This window comes from Cavia porcellus, unplaced genomic scaffold (genome assembly GCF_034190915.1).
Source record: "Cavia porcellus strain 051 isolate PalLab524CR breed Dunkin Hartley unplaced genomic scaffold, mCavPor4.1 scaffold_18, whole genome shotgun sequence".
NCBI classification, from domain to species: Eukaryota; Metazoa; Chordata; class Mammalia; order Rodentia; family Caviidae; genus Cavia; species Cavia porcellus.
In genome coordinates, this window is record NW_026947501.1 from 28829605 (window position 1) to 28857459 (window position 27855).

Genomic DNA, 27855 nt, shown 5'->3' on the forward strand with positions numbered 1-27855 from the left:
AATGAAATAGACATATCAGGATTAATGGTCACAGTGAAGTACTACATTGTGCTCAAAACACAGCGTAGCAAAACACAACACAATAAATCAAATCAAATCAAATCAAACCAAAGCAAATGAAACCAAACCACCCCCCCCATCACAGTAACATGAGGGGTGTGTCATGGTGGGATATCTCAAAGGATTGCAGGAACGATCTGGAAGAGACGCTGATGGCTAATGCTGGAACAATTTGAGCGATAGAATACACTAGGTAACCCAAAAGGATTGTAGCTTCACCTTGAAATAAATATAGACAAATCTATTCTAATGTAAATAAATGATTGAACCAATAAGTGAATTAAGAAGAAGAGATAAATCATCAGTGCAGAATTCCAAATACTTTATGTAGCCACTCTGACAGGCAGCATAAGTCTTCACTGTCTACGGGTGGGCTGCATCCAGTAACTCCTTTAATGATTTTTGCATGGGAAGCAGAGAAAATAAGAGTAACTTTATAGTGGGGAAAGCCAATGAATACTATCTCAAGTTAGATAATCAAAATTAACACCAAAAGGAGTGAATCAGCAGGATGGTAGAAGAATAAGCCAAAACTGTCATTAACTTAAAATATACCACAAGATATTTCATGTAAGTCTTATGCTAACCACAAAGAAAAAACATATAGTAGATACACAAAAGATAAAGTAGAAGAGAAAGAAATAAAAGCACACCACATAGAAAATGATCGTGTCACAAAGGAGGATAACCAAAGAGGAATAAATGATAAAAACATCTTTGAACAACTAGAAGGCAATTGATACAATGACAGTCACAAGTCCTGATGTATACAGAATTACCTTAAATGTAAGTGGATTACATACTCTCTGATCAAAAGAGGCAGAATGGCTGGATGGATGAAAAAGTGAGATCCAAATCTAAGCTGTCTGCAAGAGACTCCAGCGATGTCTTTTCTATATTGCATAGATTGAAAATGAAAGGATTGGAAAAGATGTTCCATGCAAATAGAAAACAAAAGAAAGCAGACAAATAGACTGTATGTCAAAAATTGTAAAAAGAGAGACTAAGAAGGTTACTATTACATTGACGATGGGTTAATTCAGCAGAAGACTGTAGCAATTGTAAGTATCTCTGCATCCATTAGAGTACCCAAATGTAAAGAACAAATACTAATAATCTGAGGCACAACAACAATAGTGGGGATTTCGATAACCTTCTTTCAACAACAGATAGATCATTCAGACAGATAAATCTATACGAAAACCTTGGACACGAACCACAGTTTAGATAAAATAGACCTAACAAATATTTTAGAGCATTCAATTCAGTAACAGTAGAATACAGGTACACAGAAACACTCTCTAGGCTAAAGCAAATGCTAGGTAACAAATTAAATCTTAAATTTTAGAAGACTGAAATGTCAAATGTCTTTTCTGACCACAATAGTATGAAGTTAGAAACATATAATAGAAAAATTTTCAAAAGAAGAAATAAATGGTTAATAGGTATATGAAAACATGCCTAACAGCATTAATCACCAAGGGCATGTAAATTAAAACCACAATGAGATATCACTCACACTTGTGGAGTGACTAGCATCAAAAACACAAAAGATAAAAGCCTCTGGTGAAAAAAATTGATGAGGATTGGAAAAAAGGTCATTAGATAAAATAGTATTGAGGTCCTACAAACATGAACACAAAACCAAACCAAACCAAACCAAATCAAACTGCAGGACTACTACGTGATCCAGCAATCTCACTTTGGGTATACATTTAAAAGAAATGAAATCAGTATATCAAAGAGATATTGACATTTCTGTGTTCATTGAAACATTATTCACAATATTCAAGGTATGTAGAATGAACCTAAGTGCCATCAGTAGGAAAATGCGGACGTGGGGCACAGTGGAATATTACTTAGCTGTGAAAATGAGGGAAGCCTGTCATTACAGCAACCTGGAGGACATTATGATAAACAAAGTTAACTAGTTACAGAAAGACATTGCTTTTGTGTAGAGTCTAAAAATGTTGAATTAATGGAAGCAGGGAATACCATGGTGGTTTTTGGGACTAGAGATAAGGGGAATGGGATGTTGGTAAAATGGCACAAAGTTTTAGCCAGATAGAATGAATAAGTTCTAGAGCGCTATAGTAAAACATGGTAAATATAGTTAATAATAGTATAGATGGAAGGAAGGAACAAAATTTGTTGCTATAGTAACATCATAATGAAGGTTAAATTTTTTTTTATTTAAAGAGAGATGAAAAAAAAGAAAGGACATAAAAAACAATGCAGTAAAAGGGTACAAATAATACAGTATTTTTAGAAAAAAATATATACAGTACGAAATCACCAGTTAACAGGCTACACATTATCTTCCCAGAAACAGTTGTCCATATCACTAAATTAAAGCATATAATGTGAACATTCATACAGTGGAATTGGAGACAGTTCCATTCAATGATCCAACAAAAGCTCAGTTATATGGTTTTCCGTCCTACACTCCCGAACATACCTGCGGTTATATCCCTTAGTCCACCTTACTTTCCTGTCTTTTTTACAGTAACAATTAGACTATTAGGGTTTTATTACTCTCACGGTTCTTATTACTTTTTTGAAGAGAATAAAAACAAATGTGACTAAGCAAAACAGAGTCAGAACAGAAGGGTGGGCATAGCACGTGATGCAAAAATAGAATAGCAGGTGATCAAAAGTGGTACCATTGTGCCTCTTGCTATTTTCAAATTGAGTTGTCTGTATCATCAGGTATAATAGAATTGGTCAAAACAATATGGAACAAAACCAATAAAATCTACACTGAGGACCTTACAGGACTTCAAAAAAAAAAAAAAAAAAAGGATGATAGTCCATATTGGGCATCATAGTATATCTTATTGCCTTCAAAGTGATTGCCTATACCCTCAAACTTGATACTATCAAACAAAATAGAATATATAATAATCAGACAGAACAAGATGGAGAGAGCAATACTGGGGTTCAAATCAGGTTAATAGGACAACAAAAAAGCTACTATAATATGTCCCGTTATTCTTTAATTTAGTTTTCCCTTAATTAAAAAAATGAGAGAAAATAGATTAATTTAAAAATAGGGGGAATATTGAGATAAGAGAGGATATTGTAATAGAACAATGCAGGGCAGAACCGAGCAATTCAAGCATCACTGTGTTTCACCACCAGATAATCTAACATAATAGTAGTCGCCATAGTGCCTCTTTCCTTAAATTATTTGAGTGTAACTTTGCATGCTATAATATCAAGCGTATCTAGACAGTGTGAAGCCTTAATGAAGGCTAAATTTTAAGTCAGTGACATTATAACGAATGTCAATAGCTAAAATACTAAGGAAAGATTTTAATAAACTTTATAGACTGAAATACAAGATATCAGTCTTCTAAATTAACAGAGATAACAGCCAACAATACCATTTATAAGGCAAAGACAGAGTAGTGAAGAAGCAATAAAAACCAGAAAGTGTGAAGCCAAATGATAAAGCAAGAGAAATACACCAGGATTTGTGGGTAATGGCAGTGAGCATAGGGAGGGAAGCCTGCTCACTGAAAGGTAGACGCTCTTAGGCTGAGTTATACAAGGATACAAAAATATGCTGTTCATAAGAGGAATTTTCACAGCAAATAATAGAGCAAAACTAAGTAAGATACAAGAACTAGCACTAAGAATGATGGAAAACAAAGTAAGTAAACAAAACTGTGGCGCTGCTGTTCCTACTACAGGAAATAGTGATGATTATGAGCTCTAAAGAAAGGCACTTTGCTTTGCTAAGAGTGTATCCCTGATGAAAAACAACACCATAGATGTAGCAGATGCAAAGCAAAATTTTTAAAAATGTAAGCGGAATTTTGCATAAAGGACAGTGGAAGATTTCTAGGCATCATTGTCACTCTGTAACTAGATAAGTTATAAAACTTGATGAGAACAAGTTGAAGAAAACAATTAGTAATATAATTCGCATCAAACTTTGAGCTCTACATATATACAACACATTATACTTTTCTGTGACTTAATTTCCAGGTATGAAAAACATTGTAACAAGTTTCAAAAGGTAAACTTTGCTGTATGCTGTGGCATCTTTTTTTTTTTAATGAGGAAGAAAGGAAGAAAGAAAGTGGGCTTGGGGATTTAGCTCAGCAGCACAGCACCTGCCTGGCAAGTGTGAGGCCTTGAATTTGATGCTTGGAACCAGATAAATAAATACACAATTAATTAATGAATTAAATAATTAGAAAGAAGGAAAAGCTTCAAAGGTCTTGAACTTAAAAAGATAAAGCTTTTACAAATATCTGAGTGAACAAATGATATGTATACAGTTAAGCAAATAACCTAAGAGCACTTCTTATTAATGCTTATGAAATGAAAGAAAAGCAGATTTTATTGGCAAACATTTTCACTATGAAAACAAAATGAATGAACTCTACATTAATTTCAAAAATCCAGAAAAAGTGCATTTAAATAAACTTAAGAAAAGCATGAGCCAGTAGACGAAGAAAGGATAATGAATATTTACAGCTGCATAATTCACAGTAGTTCAACTAGGGAAGTAGTCTACACATATATAATGGAGAACTACTCAGTCATAAAGAAGGATAAATATGAGTCCTGTGGGAAAATAGATGGTCTTGAGACTATAACGCTAAGTGAAATAAACATACACAGAAAGTTAATATCAAATCATTTCTTCTATATGAGAAACCTGAAATATAATTAATTTAAAGAGCAAAATCAATAAAACAAAGGAGAGATTGCAGGAAACACGTAGTTAGACATTTTGGAGATAGGAAGGGAATCTAGGGAAAAGGAGACAAGAGAGAGAGGGAATGAGGAATGGGAGAAAAAAATGAGCAAGATGCCATACACATCTGTTCCAATTTCTAAAACAAATATTATTACTATGTATTATAAAAGTAGATTAATAAAAATTTTTAAAGAGAAAAGATAATGAATGAATAGAAAGCAGTAGAATGCATAAAATACATCTTGGCAAAAACAAAGGAATTAAAAATAAAAATTTATAAGATAGTGTATCTTGTATACTTTTAAATTAAAAAGTCACTGTGAAACAGATTCATTTCTTAGACATATAAATTAGCAAAATGAAAAGGCAGAAATACTAGCACCATCTGGGCTGAAATAAAAACTACAATATAGAGTTCGTCTTATACAGGGCTCCTGGGCCAGCTGATGTACAGGTGAGCTCCTTTGAGAATTCAAATGCTATTTCAGAAAACAAGGGAAATTTTTAAAAGCATCTCTACACTTAATGTCAAAGCCTGATTAAAAAGAGCACCAAAAAGACAAACTATTTTAAATACTGAGATAAGCATTTTGCTTAATGTCATTAACTAGATGGTATATTAACCACGATAGAGCATCACGACCAAGTTAGATTTATCCAAGGGACCCAAGGATAGATTCACAATGATCTACAGTCATAGAGTATAAAAAATACTTTTATCAATAGACACCAACTTATTTTAAAAACATTTTATCGTGTTAAGCATAGGAGGATGTTCCTTAAAATAATAAGATATACAAATATTGAAAAATAGTCTTCTCAAAAAGTTCCCAACATTGAACTTAATTGTGAAACTAATAAAAAATACTTTAATTTTTATGTGTTAGAGACAGACTCGGAAAAACAGGACCGTTAGAGCCATTATTACTCAATACTGTGAAAGTTTCCATCATTTGCTATACAATATGAAGCAGAAATAAGAGGTTTCACCATTAGAAAATTAGAGAAGAACCCACTATTTATAGATGATAAGTTTATATTCCTAGGGAAGAATCATTCTGATCACTATTAGATCTTTAAATTGGCTAGATAAGAGATGTTCATAAAAATAAATGACTTCGTTTTGTGTTACCAGTTGAAAATATAAAAAAGGATCATTTCAAAATTTGTAGGTCATACTCTACATGAAAGGTTCTTGCCCTCGTATAAATTACTGTACAATTATAGCAGTGGTCTAACATGGCCAAGGCCAAAGCAAGAACGCTTACCACTTCCTGCTTCTTCTGCAGCCCTAATTGCAACTCCCCTTCCTGTTTGCACTCACAGAGAATCCAATCGATTCCTCACACGTCATCAATGCCTGCCCCATGCGCCACTTCCGATTAGAGGTCAAATAACCCTCTGCCTCTCTGTATCTGGTCAAGGGTTGTGTGCTCCTTTCCACCTCTTCAGTAAACCTGTTCTTTTCTTTTTGTACCTTTTGCTCCTCTATTGTGCCAGAAAACTCTTAACACAACCCAATTAACTATTAGTTATTAGTAATTAACTGTAGTTAATTACTTATGTCTTTGAAACCATCCCTGAAATTATCAAATGATGTCAATCCATTTCATACCTAGAAATGAGTAACAGGGTGTCATTCACTGGCCAGGCAAAATTATTTCAGATCATGAGCTGTTGGGATTTGATTGAGAAAGGATATAGACAGCTAGAGGAAAAACTCATTTGGGAAAACAAAGGGAAAGGATCTGCTTAATTAGGGGAGGTTGCAGTTGGAAGCAGAGGAGGAGCTTGAGGTGGAGCCAAACCTGGAAACTCCTATGGTATCAATCAACTTTGGGGTGTGTAGTAGGCATCAGACTAGGGAACCCACAGCTCCAGGGCAGATGCTCAGCTTCCCACTGGCTGGAATGACTGGACACATGAGCTCCAATTGTTAAAGGCAATGAGTTAGATAGAAATATTACAGGGCATCAGACAGGGCTGGGCCTTTGAAGAAACCAGTGCAGAAGACCATATACCTAGTAACTGTCTAGGAGAAAAACACCTTCTCTGTGAGCCAGACCTCAGGACAAAAGATAAAACAAATGCACCCGTATACTTCCTAAGAATAAGCATCAGGGATTGATGTTCTCAGCAGGCCCCTGAGGAAGCCAGGGGCCACTAACCCAACCCCCTACAGGCAAAGGCTTTGCTCTGTACTCATGCCTGCTTGCTATGTGACTAGCTTCCCCATTTGTCTCTGATTTAATCAATTTTACCTGAGCAATCACACTTGTGATCTTATTGGCTGACCATAGTTCTTTCCCGCCTCATGCCCACCTTGCCAGTTCCCATGTTTTCCCCAACTCAGACTTGGCTCACTTTGTGGTTTTGCTCTATAAAAGTCCCTAGAACCCTTTTGTCTCTCTCTCAGACAGAACCTTTCTTTCTCTCAATAAATACATTCTGCTCTTAACCTCCATGATTCCTAAAATGCATTCTTCACTTTCAGAGAGCAAGAACTTACACTGGACATCTAGCAGGCTGGGAGTGCCTTTCCCCTATATCACAATGACTAGAGGACAAGGCTCTGAACATCTGTGTCCTGGCTGCCCCTCTAACATGAGGAGCAGCTGATAAGTAGGAAATTCCAGCAAACACACATTTCACTCCTTGTCTCTTTACCTGGGATTCTAAGATTTAGATAGTTACTGAAAATTTCAAATTCACTTCGGGAGTGCCTGTAAGTGCATGGATGTTTGGTTGGGTTAATATGGGAACCAATCTAAGGAAAAAGGCAAATAACTTTGTAGGAGATCTTATTGCACCAAACAAGTAGAAATTTAAGGTAATTCCTTGTTTATTTTTAAAGCAATATTTGAGAGGATATCTTATCTATAAAAAGAGCAAGAAATAAAGACCGCTTTCAAATGACAGCGTGAGTAAAGAATTAACATGTGGCGGGAGCAGTGAAGAGCAGACAATCTCTTGATACTACAATTTCACTGGAAATGCTTGAGAATTTACCAAGAAGCCAGAAAAAAAAAAAAAAAAAAAAAGGTGAAAGAAATGAGTGAGATAAATGAAATAGAGAAAGATTTCAGGAAGACAATTTATGATGAATAGTGACTCTGAAGGGGAGAGAACAGAGGGCAGACAATTAAAACATGTTTTTTTTAAAGGAAAATTTCCCTAAACTAGAAAGCAATGACAGAAAAATACAAAAAGTCCTCTAAATGCACATGTTTTATGATGTGGTTTTTAAATATATATAAAAATAAAGAAAAATTTTAAATGCATGCAGGCAGAAATCAAATTATCGAAAAGGGAAAAAGTCAGATGGCATCAGATTTCTTCACAAAACTAAATGTCAAAAGATTATGGAGCACTGTGTGAAGAATTTAGAGAGAAAATTACTATGATCTATTTTCAGATGCTAAAATATTCAATTTATTTTATTCATTTATTCCCTAGTGATTCTTTCCAAGTGATAATATTTTTTATTCTAAAAATCTTTTACATTCTGGAATTAAAAAAATGTCATAGAGGCAATGATTTGTAGTTAGCATAGAGAAACTCAAATTGCAGAGAAATAAAACCCTTAAGTGACCTGTAATCTTTCATTCAATACAAAAACATTAAGAATTAAATTTTAATACACAGCTCCCCAAACTTTCCCCATATAATCTATAAACACATGTGTAGACTCTATAAAATGCAAGTGCTAACTACACATATTAGTTTGAAGCCTGCTTTATATAACTGGCTATGAATGTATCTTTATGTTGATATGCTTGTACAATGCTATTTTTAATCACTTCATAGTTTGTATGAATAATCTAACTTTTATTGAAATTGCCACCTGTAACTGGACATTTGTTTCTAATGTCAGTCTCATAGTCATGCTGACATCAAAATCTTGTGTATATATTGTTGTCTTTAAGAATTTTTAGGGATTGGGTTTGGGGATGTAGCTCAGTGGTAGAGTGCTTGCCTAGGATACACAAGTCCCTGAGTTCAATGCCCAGGACACCTCAAAAAGGATAAAATTTCCTGATTAATATGCAATTAGAAATTTAAAGATGCTTAAGATCTGTATTAAAAGGAAGCATAAGTAAAATATTTTTTAAAAAAGGAATTTCTAGGGATAGAGCTCAGAGGCATAAATGCCTGCCTGACAAGTTCAAGATCTCCAAGTTTGATGCCTGGTACCAAAAAACAAAACAAAAACAAAAACAAAAGAATTTCTAGGAGTACAATTGCAGAGTCTATAAAGTTCCATACATTTAAAAACCTTGATATATATTGTCAAGCTGTCTTTCTACAAGCAGCATCCACCACATCAGCAAATTGTTCATATTTAGCATTTTCATTAAGTTTAATGTGGGCTAATCAAATAAATAGAAAATCATATCCATGATTATAATGTAGTTTTTAAAATATTCTTTCACAAGCTATTGGTTTGAGTCTTGCTGTTATTTATTGGAGCTCCTCTATGTTAACTATATTAATAGTGTGTCTCAGATTGCATTTTCTCATTTTGTCACTTGGAGATGTTTTTCAAAAGTTTACTGACATAGTACAGATTAGTACACAAATGTGCATCTACCTATTTATTGACCTACCTATCTAAATCCAGATCTGTGCCTGTTTGTACCTGTAATTAAAACCAGAAAATCTCTTTCATATTGGCTTTTGCCTTGAGTATTATCCCATTTGGAAGTCTCTATTTAATTTTAACTTCTTTGGAGTATGTTTTAAGTACTCCAAAGTATGAAGGGAATCTAGCTTTATGATTAACCCAAATTTTCTCTGGAATATATCTTATGAATAACCTTTTTGTGGGATAGTAACAAGATTAACAAACATAAAATTTGTGTGATCAAATAAATCTGGCAGGTGTAAGATTTAAGCAAAACTATCAGATTTCTTTACCTCAAAGCTTACCACAACAGAGACTGTTGCAATATAATTTAAAGTAAAACCACTATGAACAATCCAAACATAAATTAATATATTGGATGAGTGCATCACAATTTTTTCAAACAAAATCTGTTAAAAAAAATGAAAGGGCTTGCTACTTACTGTTGAGAAAGGATATTCAACATAAATTATGAGATGGAAGAATAGGAGAAAGGGAAAAACAAGAATATATGTTCACACTTTCTTAGACATCACAAAGAAATTTGGGAAGACTTTCAAGGAACTAAGAGCAGTGATTATCCAGAGTAGTAGAAACATGAGAGGAGGAGTTGAGGGGCAGAAGTTTTCCTGCTTACCCCTTTACTGGGTAAGCTGGTTGTAAGCCACATGCCCCTATTACTTATAAAGATAAACTAAAAATATTTCTTTAAAAGGAAGCTTCAAGGTAAGTATAGTGGTCCATGCCTATAATTCCGGCACTTTGGGAGGCTGAAGTAGGAGGATGAAGTGAGTCCTTTCCTGGGGGAATTCAGAGAGACCTTGTCTCACAATGAAAATAACAAGGGCTGGGAATGTTGCTCAATGCAAAGCCTCTTGGTTCAATGCCCACTTCTACAATCAATAATAAGAAAACATAAAAGAGCTTCAATATACTTATGGGCTTCAAAATATTAATGCATATTTTGGTTCTGCAAGTTGAGGGGTGATAGTAGATTGTGCAGTTACCTACAAACTCAGTTCACTGCAGAATCATGCAGTATTTTAGGTTATCTATGTTTCAGAGATTTATGGAATCATCTTTGTGGATTTTACAAGTTGTTTTGAGCATATGCTAAACATAACATTTTATAATCTTGCGTTTCTGCATAGTGTGTGTGAGAGACAATTTGGAGAAACAAGAAACTTCTTAGCAATTTTCCATTAAATTGCTTCTTTCTTGATCAATATTTTCTTGAAATATTTTGACACATTTATTTTTTTAAAATGATTTACTTTTCAACAATCTAAACATACTCTTGGAAATAGTTGGAAAGGAGCTAATATCTTGGGCCAGGGATATAGTTCAACAGAATAGTGCCTGCTTCGCCAGCACAAGGTTGTGAGTTTGATTCTTGGTGCAAAAAAACAACCAAAAAAACCCTCATACAAATAAATAAATTAATAAATAAATGAATGAACATTTTTATGGGATTATATAAAGATAAAATAGAGACTGTCTCCTATGTACTCTCACATACTTTTAATTTGAATCATACAAAATATATTTCTCAAATATTATTTTATATAATTTTCTTAAGTCTAAAAAGCATACTTTTCTTTTTCACATAAATCCTAGCTACTAACTTTTCTAAATGTTCTTTTGTTTCTGCTGGAAAGGAGATTTATTATTCATTTTAGTTTGTTAAGCATCATGGCTGATATAAGCTACATTTTGACTTTAGAGATATTACATTAAAATTATTTTTGGCATTTATTGAGATGAATATATGATACTTCCCCTTGACCAATTATTTTGTTGAAATGTAATAATAGATTTCCTGATAATTTACTAATCTTATTTGCTGGAAAAAGTAATGCTTAAAAACAAAGCTTATCTATTTTAAAAGAATTTTGAATATTTTTGGTGACTGTTCAATTAGGAAATTGGTGTCTATATTTGTAAGTAGAGCTGGCCTGAACATTTGTGAAATTTTCTTTGTCAGCTGTCTATGTTTGGGTTATAACAAATCTAAATGAACAAGATTTCCATATTGAGCTTGTGAAGAGCTTATAACATCTGAAAGAACTACCCCATATAATTTGATTCCAGTGTTTCTTATAAATGTAATTCTTTTATTTACTTATTTTTTAAGAGGGTAAAATTACACATGACAAAACAGGACAAAATAGATCATAAGTAAACAATTTAAGAAACACAGATTTCAAAGCAAGACCCCACTAGGGATCTTCACTGTCTATCACATTGTCTCTTGTTTTCTTCCAAATAGTTGTCCATATCTTCACATACAATGAATTCATATCGAATAAAATAGTGTTAAACTGATCAGAACAAGATGATGAAGACATTTTAGGTGTTCAAGTTCATACAATAGGGAAGTCAACAATGGCTGCCATAATGTCTCTTGTTCTCTTCAAAATAGCTGTCCATACCTTTAAATATGTTGAAATTAAACAAAAGCAAAAAGACTAATATCACTCTGAACAGAGAATAAGTATTGCTAGATTTTATATCATGATGCTATAGAATTAGCACAGGATATCTTAGTGTCTCTTTCTTCAAAGTATCTGTTCATTATATCATGCATTATATAATCAATTCCTGTAACATGTTTAGAAGTTCTACACATGCATGAATCTCTACATGTATACCTATTCTTTCTGTATTTGAGGGAAAAACAAATCAAAACAAGACAACAAAACAAATTCCTAAAAAAACATGAAATGGAAAAGATATATAAAACCACAATACCAGGTGATCTACAGTAGTTACTATGATGTCTCTTGTTATTTTCAATAGAATTGTCTATATCATCAGGCATAGTATAATTGATCCTAGCAGTACATAGCAAAATTAATAAAAATTAAACATTGGAGACATTATAGGACTTCAAAAGCAGTTAATAATCAAACTGGAATGGGTATCCTATTGAAATGTCATTTTCAGAGTAGTTGCTTATACTCTCAGACTTGATACTATCAAGCGTACCAAATTCGAATAAAATCAGTCAAGACAAAACAGTGATCTAACAAACAGGATTCAAATAAGATCAGTCATAGTAAGACAGTGTCAGTAATACAGGGCTTCAGTTTAAGTTAATAGGAAATTAAATATAGTTACCATAGTGTACCCTGCTATTTTGGGGATAGCTGTCTGTGCCCTCTAATCTAGTATGAGTAGACAGACTGGAACAGAATAAAATCAAACTAAACAGAGCAATAAGAATAATGTGGATTTTAAATCCTGACACATTATTAGCAATTTTCTCTGCCTCCCTTTTTTAGATAATTCCTCCCCTTTCACTTTCACAGGGGGCTTTGTACATTTTGGGTCCCACTAACTCCTTTAGTTTTTAGATTAGGGGGAAACCTGCTGTCCTTCTAAGTGGTTCTGAACCTTTTTACTCTTGAGCTTGATCTTGAACTGTGTTCCTTTATCTACGAAAGCTTCAAGGTTTTCCTTCCTTATAGCTGAGTAGTTCTCCACTGCACAAAAGTGTCATGGCTTTCCAACCTATCTGCAGCTGCTGGATGAACTGTCCCTATTTCTCTCTGGTTCCCTGTTACATAGAACATTGTTTTCTCATCTTTGACTTTTGGTTCATTAACTCACTTTCAGGTTGATTATATTTTCTATTCAGAGCATCTCAATGGACCTTATCTTCTGATCTACTCTGCCTATGTTTCTTTTTGTTAGTGTGTCAAGGCCATTTGTGTTAGAGATTATAGCCACTCTTCTCTGCCTCATCTCTGTTATGCTATTTTCCTGCATTGGTTGTTTATTTTTCTCCTTCATTCCACTGTCTGCCTTGTTGATTGAGGCCTCTCCACCACTGTTGCTGGAATCATCGTGATTTTTTTCTTTCTAGAATGTCCTTCAGTATTTTTTGTAGGGTTGGATTGGTGGTCAAGAACTCCCCAAGTTCCTCTTTGTCATGGAAATATCTCATTTCTCTAATAATTTTGAGAAACAGTTTTACAAGCTACATTAGTCTGGGTTGGAGGTTATTTTCTTTTAGGGCTTGGAATACTTCGCTCCAAGCTCTTCTTGATCTGATGGTTTGTGTTGAGAAGTCTGTTGTGATTCTGATGGCTTTTCCTTTATAGGTGATCTGTTTCTTTTCTCTGACCACTTTTAATATTCTGTTCTTGTGATGAATTTCTGGGATCTTGATTATTATATTTCTGGGTGTAGATCTATTTTGGTTGTAGCTGACTGTAGTTCTTCTGTATGCCTCATATATCTGAATATCATTTCCTTTTCCTATGCTTGGGAAGTTTTCCTTAATTATTTCTGTGAGTAACCTTTGTATTTCATTTGTGCTTACCTCTGCTTCTTCACTCACATTTTTTATTCTTAAGTTATAGATCCTCTTGTCATCTTCTAGCCTTTGTATTGTTACTTCCTGGTTCCTTGTTATTTTTAAGAGATCTTTCCTTTCATGATCACACATGGCAAATTTATCTTCAAGTTTTGAAAGTCTAACTTTAGTTTCTGTCAAAGAATTTTGACAGCTTTCAATGGAGTTTTAATTTTCTGGTTATCTCTTTGAATCTGTTTCATGTATTCTAGATTTTGTTTATTTTCTTCACCAAAGGTTTCTCTCCTTTTTCTGGGTTCCTCCATTCTTCCATCTGTGTCTTCTTGAGAGGTGCTTAGCATTTCTTCTATTAATCTTCTTATATTTTGCTTCACTTGAATTAAAACTTCAGTTTTAAGTTCATCCATGATGTCACAGAAATATTTCTTTATGTTGGCTGGTGCCATGTCTGATATTGCACATTTGTTGCCCTTGATCTCTTTTGTATTTACCTCTCCTGGACTTATTTTCCCTGGGTCAGCAGCTGGAGGCTTTTTCTTGTTTCTTTCTCTTGTCATGTTTCTAGTTTCTTTCAGACATGTGTATGGTGGAGGTCTCAGGCCCTTTCTGTATTGCTTATGGTTTTTCTGAAGCATGCTGTCTAGGGGATTGCTGCCCTCCCCAGTTTACTGTTGATCTGTGAGGTGCACACAGGGGTGATATGAGCTGGCCCCTCTCCTCTGAGCCAGTCAACCAGTGAGTGCCTTCCCCGTGCTAGTCTGTGCCTTGCTGACATCACAGGTTTGGGACAATTTTGTCCCTGGCTATTGGGACCTAACCAGGGACGTGACCAAGCCCAAGCAGATTGCACCAGTCCACTTTAGGCCAGAGAGTGACTGACTGATGCCACTACAGTTCCAGGTTCAGGCCCGACCTGCCCAACTCCAATATGTCATCCATCTGGTCACCTCCCCCCACAGAACCAAATTCTGAGCACTCACCATGGGTCAGTGCAAGCTCTCTCTTGTGGTGCATCTTCTTGCCAAGGGCCTTGGGCTCACCAACTCCAGATTTCAGTGAGACAATGCCTTTAGCACGACCATGAGTCATCTGACTCCAAGGCACTTAGCACAGTGCAGGACTGGCTCCGGTGAGAGTTGCGTCTAGCTCCAGTCTTCTTCTTTCTTTCTTTTTTTCTTTCTTTCTTTCTTTCCTTTCTTTTTCTTTTTCCTCAGTTTCTTCCTGGGTTGTGAGAATACCCTTCCTTTTGTCTGGTCTTCTCCATGGTGTTCAATTCTAGCGTCTGAGTTGTTTCTCTCAGATAGGCTCTCTACCCTGCTACCTATTAATCAACCATCTTCCCAGACCTAAATGTAACTCTTCTCTTGATCAGTACTTTCATCGTGCCTGTCCCCAAATTGTATCAATTTGATTATATATGGTTTTGCACAAAATTATCCATTTTTATTACACTGGCAGTTATGCTCTCTGCCATGTTTGTGCTTCCTCTTTTTCAGCATGAAGACAGACGCCCAAAGGAATCCCCAGATTTGCAGTCCCATTTTGAGGCTGGTGGGTCCACAACTGCACTTCTCAATCAAAAGCTGCTGGAGTGCATCGCTTATAGCAGCACCAGAGGCTCCTCCTGTTCAGCTGTCTCTGCCTGATGTCTTCTAGAAAAGTAGTGAAATTTTTTCCTTTGAATGCAGCTTTTCTAGTTTCTGCAATAATGTCTTTTCCTTTCAAAAATTTCACTTTTATTTTATATTTTTTTTTACTTTGCTTACTTTAATTTCTTTGTGGAAGTCAAGGTTCAGGGCCTGTTTTCATATTTCTATAGTTCTCTTTAGTGTGAATGCTCTATTCTTGGTTTAACTGCTTTTCATCACATTGGTGACAATACTGGGGGCTGTGGGCTACATTTATAAATGTAATGGGGGGGGAGATGAATCACATAGCCATCACAAACAATCAATCCTGGAAACACAAATATGTTGGTATCCTTTTGGCACAGGCCTATAGCAGCTTGGCAGAGACCTACCTTTCTTTTCTCTCTCTCTCTCTCTCTCTCTCTCTCTCTCTCTCTCTCTCTTTCTTTAATTTGTGAAATAATAGAAAAGGTAGAAAATTTCAGAAGTAATGCTATGTTGCTTAATATTTTAGTTTTGCTCTTTCACCCTGTGCTAAGTAGATTTTCAATTATTTTTATTACTAATGAAAAATATAAGTATAAAGTTTTTATCTGCTTCCTGACAATGGGTTATAACAAACAGAAGAGAAAATAAGGCAAATATTTACAATGGCATTCTTTTGTAGTCTTCTGTTATAATTGATACTTATAGAGAGTTCTATTATAGCTTCCACAAAATCTCTAGGTAATTAGTTTTCTAACATAACCTCCTTTTCCATTACTTTTGGGAGTATTTGCAATCCAGAAAAGGCATGTCTTACTACTTGCTAACACTCCACCACAAAGTTTTGTAATTATAAGTTTAATTAACAGAAGGTGACATATGACCAATATTAATAAATTATTCTGGGAAGCTGAAATTCCCCAGGCTGTCTAAAGCTCATTCTATTGGATAAGTTTCATTTTTCTTCCTCAAGACAGACTTTTTCTTAGCCTTGGTTGTGAAGAAGAAAGTTTGGCTCATTCATTTCTCTTGTTCTCAAAGACATTTCCCTGGTACCTTCTGGGACCACTGCCACCTTACACCCCGTGCAACTAGAGTGACTTTAGCTTTGAGAAACTTTGAAAGCTATTATGTGGTTCTTGTAGTTTTAACAGAAGAGGGTAAAACATGCAATTTGAAAAGCAAGAATTTTCTTCATCCTGTCATCTTCCTCTGTGCTTTTTTCCTCCAGCAGCAGGAGTCCCTTTTGATCATACACGGAGATCTTTCTTTATCACTGTCAAATAACTGTACCTTTGAAGGACTTACTGGGTAGTGTTATCATTTTTGCTACAGTAGCCATGACTGATAACACAGGACTAAATGATTAATTATGGCACTATGACACTATGAGGAGTCCAGGTCCCCATTTTCACAAATTATATTATTAATATAATTTTTATCTCTGTGGATTAAAAACATAGAAAATGGCAGAGGAAACAGTCTGTTCTTCCAGGGATATAAAGATACAGCTAGAAGCAGCCTACTTTGAAGTTTTGTATTTTATCTGCTTATCTAGTTAACAGAAACCACTGGAGTAATCAATTTTTAAACAGGGGGATTTGTTAACAGTTACTCTCCCTCATATATATATATATATATATATATATATATATATATATAATCTATACTGTGTGGAAATACATTTAATGATATTCCCATCATTAAATGTATTTATGATGACTTATTAAATGACTTATGTGAGAGTGAAATAAACTATAAACTGTAAAAATCACTAATAAATTATAAAAAGATGTTCTAACCCATTCCTGATAAGAGAAATAGAAACTTTAGTCATAATGAGATAATATTTTTCTCCTCAGATGAGCAAAAATCTAAAAGCTTCATAATACACATTTTGGTGCTGCTGTTGTAGAGAACCAGCTCCTCACATATTGCTTGTGGGAAAGTAACTTATTTCAATACTATACGGAGGGCAAATTCCACAATGACCTTCTCTATTTTGAAATGTATTCTATAGATAACTTTGCAAGGTAGGTGTAAAAATTATTCATGGCCACATTCTATATTAGCAAAAAGTTGGAGACAATCCATGGTCCACCAATTAGTGACTACTGAAATAATATTGTACATTAAAAAATTGGAATCATGTGTAGCTGAAATAAGAGTTGAGAACATCTTATAAATGGATGCAGAAACATCTTCAAGACATATGGTTAAGTTAAAATAGGAGAACAGTATGCACAATAAGCTATGTTTTATGTTGCAAAGAGGGAAATATCTGCACTTGTGTTGGCTTCCATATATACGTAAGTCACTTGAGACGAAACTAAGAACAGTATTTAATTGGAAGAATATTCATCAAAATGTTAGCAAGCAATGAGAATACGAGTGATTTAAGATGTCATAGGAATTTTCATTATATTCTATAATATGGTAAGATTTTTAAATGCAACATAAACTTTTTTTTTATTTAAAGAAAAGGAAACGAAAAAAAATACATGGAGATTAAAAAAAAAGGGTAGAAATAATACTAAATTACAGACAAACAAAAGGTAAGAAATTGCCAGTTGATAAGTTACAAATTGTCATCTTCGAAATGGCTGTTCAGGTTATAGAATTAAAGTATTTAGAATGACATTCAAAAAAGTGACCCTACAAACCATTCTGCTCTATGGCCGAACAAAAGCTCCGTAATATGATTATCAGTCCCACCTATTTGTTTTACATCTCTAAGAGGATAAGGTTAACCATATCAAAACAGAACAGAACATTTAAAAAAAAACAATTTAAAGAAATACAGATTTCAAAGCAAGTCCACTGGAGATCTACCTTATCTAACTGTCTCTAGCTTCTTACAAATAGTTGTCCCTAACTTCATCCACTTTCTATACTTATTGCATATTATAGAACTAATCAAATCATTACAGGATGATGGAGTCTTTTTAGGTCCTCAAGTTCCAAATTAGGGAAGACAATACCAACTACCATCGCATCTCTCATTCTCTTTGTGATAGCCGTCCCCATCTCTGCATATGCTGAAGTTGAGCTGAAGAAACCAGTCCAGAGTCATTTTAATCAGCAAGCAATAGATTGCTAGAATTTATATTATAATGCTACAAAATAAGCCTCGGGTTTTTCAGGTCTCTTCCTCAGAGTATTTGTTCCTATCCTCTCTGTATTATAGGGAAAACCAAGTCATAACAAGACAGCGAAACAATTTCCTAGATAAACATGCAATGGATAAGACTTATAAAACTATAATATAAATGATCCTCCGTAGCTACTATGTTTTATCTTGTTATTTTCAATAGATTTGTCGACAACACTGGCTTATTATAGTTAAACATACTATCACCTATTTTTATAAAAACTTATCTTTGACTGCATTGTAGTATTTGAGAGCTGTTACTGATTCATACCAGTATGGATATCCTTTACATCTTGTCATGCTCAGAGTAGTTTCCTCTACTTTTAGAGTTGATTCTAACACGCATACCGATTTCAAATAGGATCAGTCAAGGCCAACCAATAGTCTTATGATTCAGATACAATTAAGATCAGTCATAGTAAGACAATGTAAGTAATACAGGATTTCAGCCTAAGTCAATAGGAAAGTAAGGATAGTTACCATGGTATAACCTGCTATTTTTGGTTCTAGAGGTCTGTGTCCTCAAATCTGATATGAGTGGACAGACCAGAACAAATTTAATTCAATCTAAATATGGCACTAGGACTACTGTGTCTTTTAAATCGTTATACACCATTAGCAATGACCTCTGCTTTTTTTTTTTTTAAATATAGTTTCAGAGCTGTCTCTACTAAAGACTAGCTTACCGTCTCTGCCTCATGTCTGCTACTCCACTTTTCTGCTATAATTTGTCCACCTTATTCCCTCATTCCATGGTCTGCCCTGTTCACTGAGGCCTCTCTGCCACTGTAGCTGTAATCCTGATATCTCTTCCTCTCTTTCTCTGTAATGTCCTTCAGCGCTCTCTGTAGGGTTGGATTGGTGGCCACGAACTCCCACAGTTCCTCCTTGTCTTGAAAGTATCTTATTTCTTCATTAATTTTTAGAGAGAGTTTTGACGGATATATGAACTTAGGTTGCATATTTTTTTCCTTCAGGACTTGGAATATTTCTCCCCACTCCCTTCTTGACTTAAGAGTTTGTGTTGATAAGTCTGCTGTTATTTTGATAGATTTCCCGTTATAGGTAACCTGCATCTTTTCTCTGGCTGCTTTTAATATTCTGTTTTTTTGGTGGATTTCTGGGATCTCGATTATTATATGCCTAGGCGTAGATCTGTTTTGGTTGTAGGTAGCTGGCGTTCTGTATGCTTCTTTTATCTGGATATCATTTCTTTTTGCTATACGTGGGAAATTTTGCTTTAATATCTCTGTGAATATTTTTTGTATTTCATTTTTGGATGTTCCTGCTTCCTCACTCATATTCTTTATTCTTAGGTTATGTATCTTTTTATCATCTTCCAGTTTTAGAATTGCTTCTTTCTGGTTCCTTGTTATTTTTAAGAGGTTTTTTCTTTCACGTTCATAAGCCCTAAATCTCTCTTCAAGTTTCAGAAGGTTGTCTTTAGTTTCTGTCAAGGCATTTTGCCAATATTCAATGGAGTTTTTAGTTTCCTGATATTCTCTTTGGATCTGTTTCATGTATTCTAAGTTATGCTTAAATTCTTCTTCAGATGCTTCTCTTTCTTTTCTGATTTCCTCAGTTCTTCCATCTGTGTTCTCTTGGGCGGGGCTTGTCATTTCTTTAATTAATCTCTTTATATCTTGCCTCACTTGGATCAGGAGTATATCTTTAAATTCCTCTATGAGATCATGTAAGTACTTTTTAATTTCGGCTGATGCTGTGTCGAGTAGAGGATGGTTACTGTGTTTGTTCTCTTCAGTGTTTAGTTCTCTTGGGTTTAATTTCTCCTGTTGAACAGCTGGAGATTTTTTTAAATTTTTATTTCTTGTCATGTTTCTGGTTTCTTTCAGACTGTCCTGGAGTTCTCTGGCCCTCTCCGAATTGCTTAGGGCCTTTCAGAAGCGTGCTGGCTTGAGTTTTTGCTGTCCTCCCCAATTTGCTGTTATCTGGGGTAGGCTGGGATGTAGGGGTGGTACTGTCTAGTCTCTAGCCTCTGTGTCAGTTAGTTCATAAATTAGGCTGTACTTTCTGGTTGTCACTGAGTTGTGACTATTTTGTATCTGCTTATTGGGCCCCAAGCAGAGGCTTGGTTTAGCCCCAGTAGCTCCTGCCAGTTCTCTTTGAATCAGAAGCAGCTGAGTAATGGCACAGGATTCTGCCCAGGTCCCAGCCGTTCTCTTCCAAACCTCTCTGTGATAGGAGCACCAGAAAAGCAGATCTGCCCAAAACCAAGATGGCTCCCACTAAGTTCTCTGTGCGGAGCTGAAGCCAGCAAGTAATCAGGCTCTGCCAGGACTCAAGATGTCTTCCACCAGCCCTCCCTACAGGGGGACCTGGTGATGTCACCAAGCTGCGGTTTCTGCCGCCAGGCTAATATGTCTGCACCAGACTCTGTGTTATTGATTTCCCCGTGGTGGCGGGCCAGCTGTTCTCTGGCCAAACCCAGCAGCCGCGGGGTTTTCTGTACTCACCAGAGTCCGGTGCAAGTCCTCGTTCCGGGACCGCCGCACACCAAGCTGTCCACTTTTCCCCCACTCGCGGCTCAGCGCTGACCGGTCAGATTTCTGTGTACCGTTTAGATTTGAAACGCCAGAGCTTTGTACATCCGCTCTGGTGCAGCGGTGCAGAACTGGCTGCTACTTGGAGTCTCGATCTGGGTCTCAGTTTCCCGCAGTCCCCAAAAGCAACTCAGCTTTTCGTGCTGGGTCCACGAGTCTGTTTGTTGATTTAAGGGCGCGGGATTTGCAGCCTCCGGTCTCAGCACGACTTTAAATCCTCCAGCTGTACTGTCTTGGTTAATAAGAATCGCTATCGATTTGTCTGGTCCTCTCCATGCTGTCTTTTTTTTAGCTTTGAGTTTGAATTCTCTGGAGAGACTCTTCGCTCGATCCCCTAGCTCGCCGCCATTTTCAGACCCCCAAATGCAACATAAACTTGTAAAGTATTTTCCATAAGGATGAACCCAGTACATATGCTGATTTGTGGTCCTGGAACACCTCCCTGTGAACACGATCGCAGCAAGGTATATGAGCCTTGGCTCTATAGATCTTCTTCTCGGTTTAATGTTTGCCGTGTCCCTCCAGGGCCAAGTATTTGCCTTATCCTCCCTTATGCCAGTTTAGAAAATTCTAGGTAACTGGTGCACAGGACAGCAAGCCAAACTGCAAGATGTCAGGATGGGGTAAGGATCACGCATTTATTCACAGATAAATTCCTAAGAAAAAGTTCATCCCAGGCAAAGCCCTATATATCAGTAGGTAGTTTATTTTAAAAGAATTTAGGAGGTTATCCCAATCTAGCTTGTGAAAACCATACACATTCCAAAGAGCATGTAAGTCATTATCTGGTGTCACGAGTAATTTTTTTTTTTTTTTTTTTTTTTTTTTGAGACAGGCTCTCACTATGTAGTTCAGGCTGGCTTCAACTCACAGTGATCCACCTGCCTCCCGAGTACTGGGATTACAGGTGTGCGCCATCATGAGAAATTTTTAAGCAAACATTTGTGCTATTATCGCTAAATTGAAGAAATCTAACAATGCAGACCTCTTAGGACACCCCAGGTCTCCCTTCCTCGTCATCCCACGTTCCCTCCTGTGACAGGGAGGAGAACCATAGCCTTTACTTACATGGTGACACTTCCTTGTTTGAATTTGTATTCTTGTCACCTAATTACGTATTTTGAAAATGTCATTTCATTTTTTTTTTTGGAGCTTTGCTTCTAAGACCCATGAACATTGTGCAGAGCTACATTTTATTAACAATGTAGTATTCCACTGTATGATCATACTACAATTTTTTATCCACTATATTATGATGGACATCTGAAATACTTACAGTTTAGAGCATTGTGGACAATACTGAGATGAGAGGTATGTTAGATATATTTGAGTGCATATATACATGAGTTTCTCTAGGTTATTTATTTATTGTTTTTGTTTCTTTTCTTTTTTAAAGAGAAAAAATAAAAAAAATAATAAAACAGTTTCAAAGTAGGATAGTAAGGGAAGTAGCAACAATTAATCCATTGCATATTGTTAGATTCATAATATCTGTTCTGAATACAAGATGTAAGCACAAAATATTGTCCAAATAATACCAGCACTAACTTTTCTTTTCAATGAACTGAAATACTGGCTGTATAACTATCTTACCTATCTTGTATAAATATATATTTTTTTCTTCCTTCCTTTCCCCATTCTCCTTTTAGTTACAGTTTTCATATAGTTCCTTTTTTTCCAGGCACTATAAAAGTATTTTCCAATGTGCTTCATGTCATCACTGAAAGTTTGAAAGACTTTGTTTTGCTACACTCCTTAACTTGTGCTAATCGAATGGTGTGTAGAAAGATCTTTTTGTAGTTTTAGTTTGCATTGTGCTGACGTCAAAGTTACTTGACTGTTTCTATGATTGTGTGTGTGTCTGTGTCTGTTATGTGCATGTTTTTACTTATTCTTTTATTGGATGGCCTGTCCTTTATAGTGCTTCATTTAATTCACGGATTAATGAAGAATCTGAATGGTGAATGATTAGGATTGGAGGCTCACTATCTGGTCAGATGGCATTTGTAGCAATCTATGATTTTTCACTAAATGCTTTTATATAATAAGCTGGGACAAATTATCCATCAGACAGATTGAGCCTGAGCATCTGCCAACTAACTATTCGCTGTCAGTCATTTGTTGGTGGATTCAGATCAGTAGTGAAGTCAGCACCAATAGTTAACATTTCCCAGACCCTACTGCATGCAGGGCACCAGGCTGAGCACTTCCCGTCGGTTCCTTTATTTACTTTCCTGCCTATGGCTATGTGGAATGTAGCATTCATCTCAAAGGCCTAAATTATTTGACTATTAGGACTAAGCTAGAGCATGATGGGGCTAGGAGTGGATTTCTTATTTAACTCCAGAGCCCGTACTCTTCCCCTAATGATTATATTGCCTTAAAACAAAATTTCCATCTGATTGTTGTATACTATGGAAATGATAATCATTAGTTCTAAAAGACAAGACTAACTGACTTAGACATTGTAAGACGCACATTCCTTAAAAATATAGCACAATGCATTGTGAAGGATATGAACAAAAAGAAAATGGGATTGAGTAGAGTTTTGCTAAGTATTTCAACTAGGTTTACATCACAGTCAGTACGTGAACCTACTTACTATTGTATCAATGAACAAATATTGTCTTGAATGGACAGAAGAAGGTGCTTATAAGCCAGATTTGTTTTTTAGGTTTGGATGATAAAATAACAAAGATGAAAAATCTTACCCTCTAGTAGCAGCTGCAAACTCTTGAAGCAAAGAAATAAGACAGTCCAAAGCATTGTTAGTCATTAATAAGTATAAAATACCAAAATGTTAAAAAATATTGTTACCAGGTTTTGAAATGCTGGAGGCTCCTTTTAGAGATGGTGTCTAGGTTCTTTGTGTCCTGAACAAAGGATGGGTCAGGACAAGCACAAATGATAGTAACGTTTTATACTTATTAAAGGCAGAGGAAGAAGCAGGCCTTGCACAGTGAGTTTGGGCCAAGTAAAAGCAAGAAAATAAGTACACTCTGTAGGCCAGGAGTGGGCCACTGCGAGAGGACACAGCAGAGACTATCACCAGCTCTTCAGGCTGAACTCAGGTCTCAGCCACTCTATTGAAAACCTGAAAGAGGTCCCTGTGCAGGGCGGAGGGAACTGTTCGGCCCATGTGTCCTGGGATTTTGTAGCTAACAAGTGATGCCTACTTTTTTATCCAATTTCACCATGCTCTACTTTCCTGTTTCATACTGTCTCTAAATATCACTGTTTCTTGGCCAAAAGGTCAGAGACCTTTGGGAAAATAAATCTATTTCCAAGATAAACTTTGAATTTGTTGTAAGCGAGGAGTATTTTGAAATGAAAATTTTGGAAAGCTGATCAGACTTTGAAAAGTTTATGAAAACTAAGAACAGAGTCACAAACTATATCACCTACGGGAGTTTCTGCAGAGGTTTTTTATGAGGAATTTTAATTCAGAGGTGTTTTATTTTCCCCCTTTTGAGGAAACCTTCCAGCTCAATCATGTTTACAGATCCTGTTTGACTTGTAAAACTGTGTTCTTTCTCTCATTGAGACCTTGTTCAGGCTTGTAGTTTCATTTGAAAGAGTAATATTCTATGTCTCCTTGTAGGCTGAGCATTAATCCCCCCACTGCTTGATCGATTAAATTCCACTGTCTGTGTCTGGAAGGCGATGTCTGAGCTTTATGTATTGCTTCCTGACAAGCCACATTTCCACACTCCAAGGAACAGATGTGGCTGTATAACTGTGTGTGTGTGACAGGCTCCCAAACCATCACATTGTGGAGGCATGACAGGTATGGTGTCTGATTTTAACATTTAATAAATGTAAAGGCCAGGCAATTATATTGTTATGCAACGAATTTGGTTCACAAGTTTTGCATGACATTTTATAGCTTACGAGGTGAGAATACATGTTCTCATTTGATCTTGAATTATTTTTAGGAAACAGAGTTTTATTAGCTTCCATGTTAGTAGGGAAGAGAAGCTGTATTCCTTTGCCAGGGTCATATGGCTTGTGGCAATCTCATAATTAAAACCCAGATTGTCTGTTGTTTTATGATTCACACCATAAACCCAAGATTGGGGAATTATCGAGGGCTTTCAGAAAGACCCATTTTATCCATGTGTTGTGTCCGGAAAGCTAATGGTAATATAAATGTCATATTGTTGTTCACTTGAGCAGAACAAAGCAAAGAATAAGCCATTTCAATGCTGCTGCTAGGATAAGAAGTATTAGAGGAAATTGTCAAGATACTTTGAAAAGCTCTCACTGTGACCAGACCTTGCTGGAAGAGAGGCAGGCCTGCCTGCTAGTGTCCCATAGCTCTGATGATCTTGGTGTACTGGCCTTGCATCACCATGCCATTCATATGTGTTGTCTTATTTTTTACTGGAAAATACTAGAAGATAGGTGTTTTCTCCAAGGGCAGAATCTGAGATAAAAGATTCAGGTGAAAGTGCCTTATTTGAGAGAAGAAAGAAACACCGTCATAAGGAGGACAGGGAAAGGTTGGTAGCCAATCACACATATTCTGTGGAACCAGCTACTCCAGGCACCTGGAGCTGAATCTCAGGAAGCAATACTGAGCACTGTATAAAGCACAAACCTTGGAGACTCACCTCTCTCAAGGGTGAGAGGTGGACAGAGTGGCTCTCTGTGGTTAAGGACAAAGGTGCCACAAGAAAAAAATGCAGATATTGGTAGGGAAATATTTTGCTGAAGACCTAGGAGACATGGCTGGCAACCAAAGGTCTCTCAGTTACTGGTTCTCTTTCAAAGCCCAGAATAGTAATTTAGGTCTAATAAAACGTTGATAAGTATAGACACATTAACTTAATACCAGGATGGGTGTGAGAAACGTTTAGAAATACATATTAAATCCTAACTGTCAGAGAATATGGAAAGAAAGGAACAAGAAAGGACAAGGAGGGCCTTGCCCCACATTAGCTTCTGCACGGGGACGAGTTTCTACTCACACTTTCTCGTAGATCTTGTCAGGATGGCTGGGCCACTCGATCATGCACACTACTCTGCCAGGCATGGTCTCTGTGGTTGAGTAGTAGCCCTGCGGGAAGGCCAGCAGGAGGGCCAGGACCCAGATAACACAGATGACCACTTTGGTGGCTGTGGCTGATAGCCGGGGCTGGAGGGGGTGGATGATGGCCATGTACCTGGAGCAGAAAAGAAACAACACTGTTCTAGTTTGGTTGCATTTTAATTCCTAATGGTTTTTATAGCTATTTTCTGAATGTTTTTTCATACTTTATTCTTATTCTCTAAAATTTATGACATACATTGCTCAAGCCTCCCAGATTTTTAAAGTCTCCCAGATTTTTAAAAATTATTTGAGAGCCCATCTATCAACATTCCAGGAGATATATTTTCATTTTTGAGGTTCTTGTGCTGGGGACACAATAGCTATGCACAGGTCAGACGCTAATGGTGAAACTAGAAAAAGAAGAACAATGTTGTAAATACATTCAATACAAAGACAATCTTCCATCTGTTTTGGATTAAAGGGTATTAGTGGCAGTCACAAAGACATGTGCCCCTAATTAGGCTCAGGTCACAGACAGACCATGTGTATGATGGTGGTACTAAGAAATATATTACTAATGACATCTTGGCCATAATGGTTTGTATTATATATGCTTTAGGATGTTAGCCTGACCATGGCATCAGCTAATGTATTTCCCAAAACATGCTCCTGTCATTAAGCAGTGTATGACTGTACTAGTTTCTAGTCTGTGTGTGGCATTATAATAGGCTAGTAATTCTATATTAGTTTATATGATTTCATGGGACATGAGTGATTGTGTGCAACCAAATAGTGGCCCGAGGCAGTAACCAGAAGTTCCTGGAAAAATCTGCATCACCTCTTTGAACACTAGAGAGTCATTGCAGGGTTAGCTGTATATGTTTTGGAAGAGAAAGGCAGTCCTTGTCCCCTGAGGCAGAAGCACTTGAGAACAGGAAAGGCCAGGGTGGATGAAGCCTTGCTGTAGGGAGGGAGGAACACAGTGAATGACAATTTTGAGACTGGAGCCATTCCTGAGTCTCCTTTCTCCTGCGACCTACACTGAATGGTATCATCTGAGGCAGTGGGTCCACCTACTTGAATATTATGCACAGCCTCTGAAATGCTATAGAGATTTGAAGAATAGCAAATATTGCAATTAGCATTTCCTATCCATTATAAGCACATCAATTTTGCTTCTTGCATTTTAAGACCTCTCTTAAAACATGCATTTTTATTTTTCAGAGTAGGAATATTTTATATAGCTCTTGGGGTTTAAATATTATTTGACAAGATCTCAGAACTACACACTTGATTCTTTGACATGCAAGTAATTCTGGCCTCCATGGGACACAACCGTCAAAGGAGACTTCAAAAAATCCACAGACAAATACCAGCACAGCTGTCAGCTGGCTTCTCGTAACTTCACATAATTCTTTCACTGTCTTTCTTTATACTCCTAGGACCTCTGGGCAAGAACTGGGGCCTAGAAGACATGTAAAGTGATTTCATTCACCATGTACTCAACGAATTTTCACTGGGCACCTGCTGCAGGTGGAGTAGTGTCCTTCTGGACTACAAGCATTACTTTTTTTCTCTAGGGAAACAAGGTTCATCCATAAGCAAGGAGGAGAAGAGACTTTAAGGGCTAATCTGATCATCTCTGGAGCACCTTTAGGGAAGCAGCAGAGGTAATCAAGTATTGGCCTGGCAGGTGGTCTATTGATGAGGCTAAAGAGGTGTGCTCAGCTGGATTTGGGGTAAATGCTGAGCATCCTGCTCCAAGGACAGTCAGCATTT

At 36.4% G+C, this 27855-nt stretch overlaps 1 protein-coding gene across 2 annotated transcripts in view; it reads right to left on the reverse strand.

Annotated features, from left to right (window-relative positions):
* Tacr1 (tachykinin receptor 1) overlaps positions 1–27855 on the reverse strand; it is a 154352-nt gene that overhangs the window by 52744 nt on the left and 73753 nt on the right. For both annotated transcript variants that reach the window (NM_001172861.1, NM_001172862.1), the window contains exon 2: positions 26015–26209. In NM_001172861.1, the coding sequence (NP_001166332.1) occupies positions 26015–26209 (195 nt within the window). The remainder of the gene's footprint in view (positions 1–26014; positions 26210–27855) is intronic.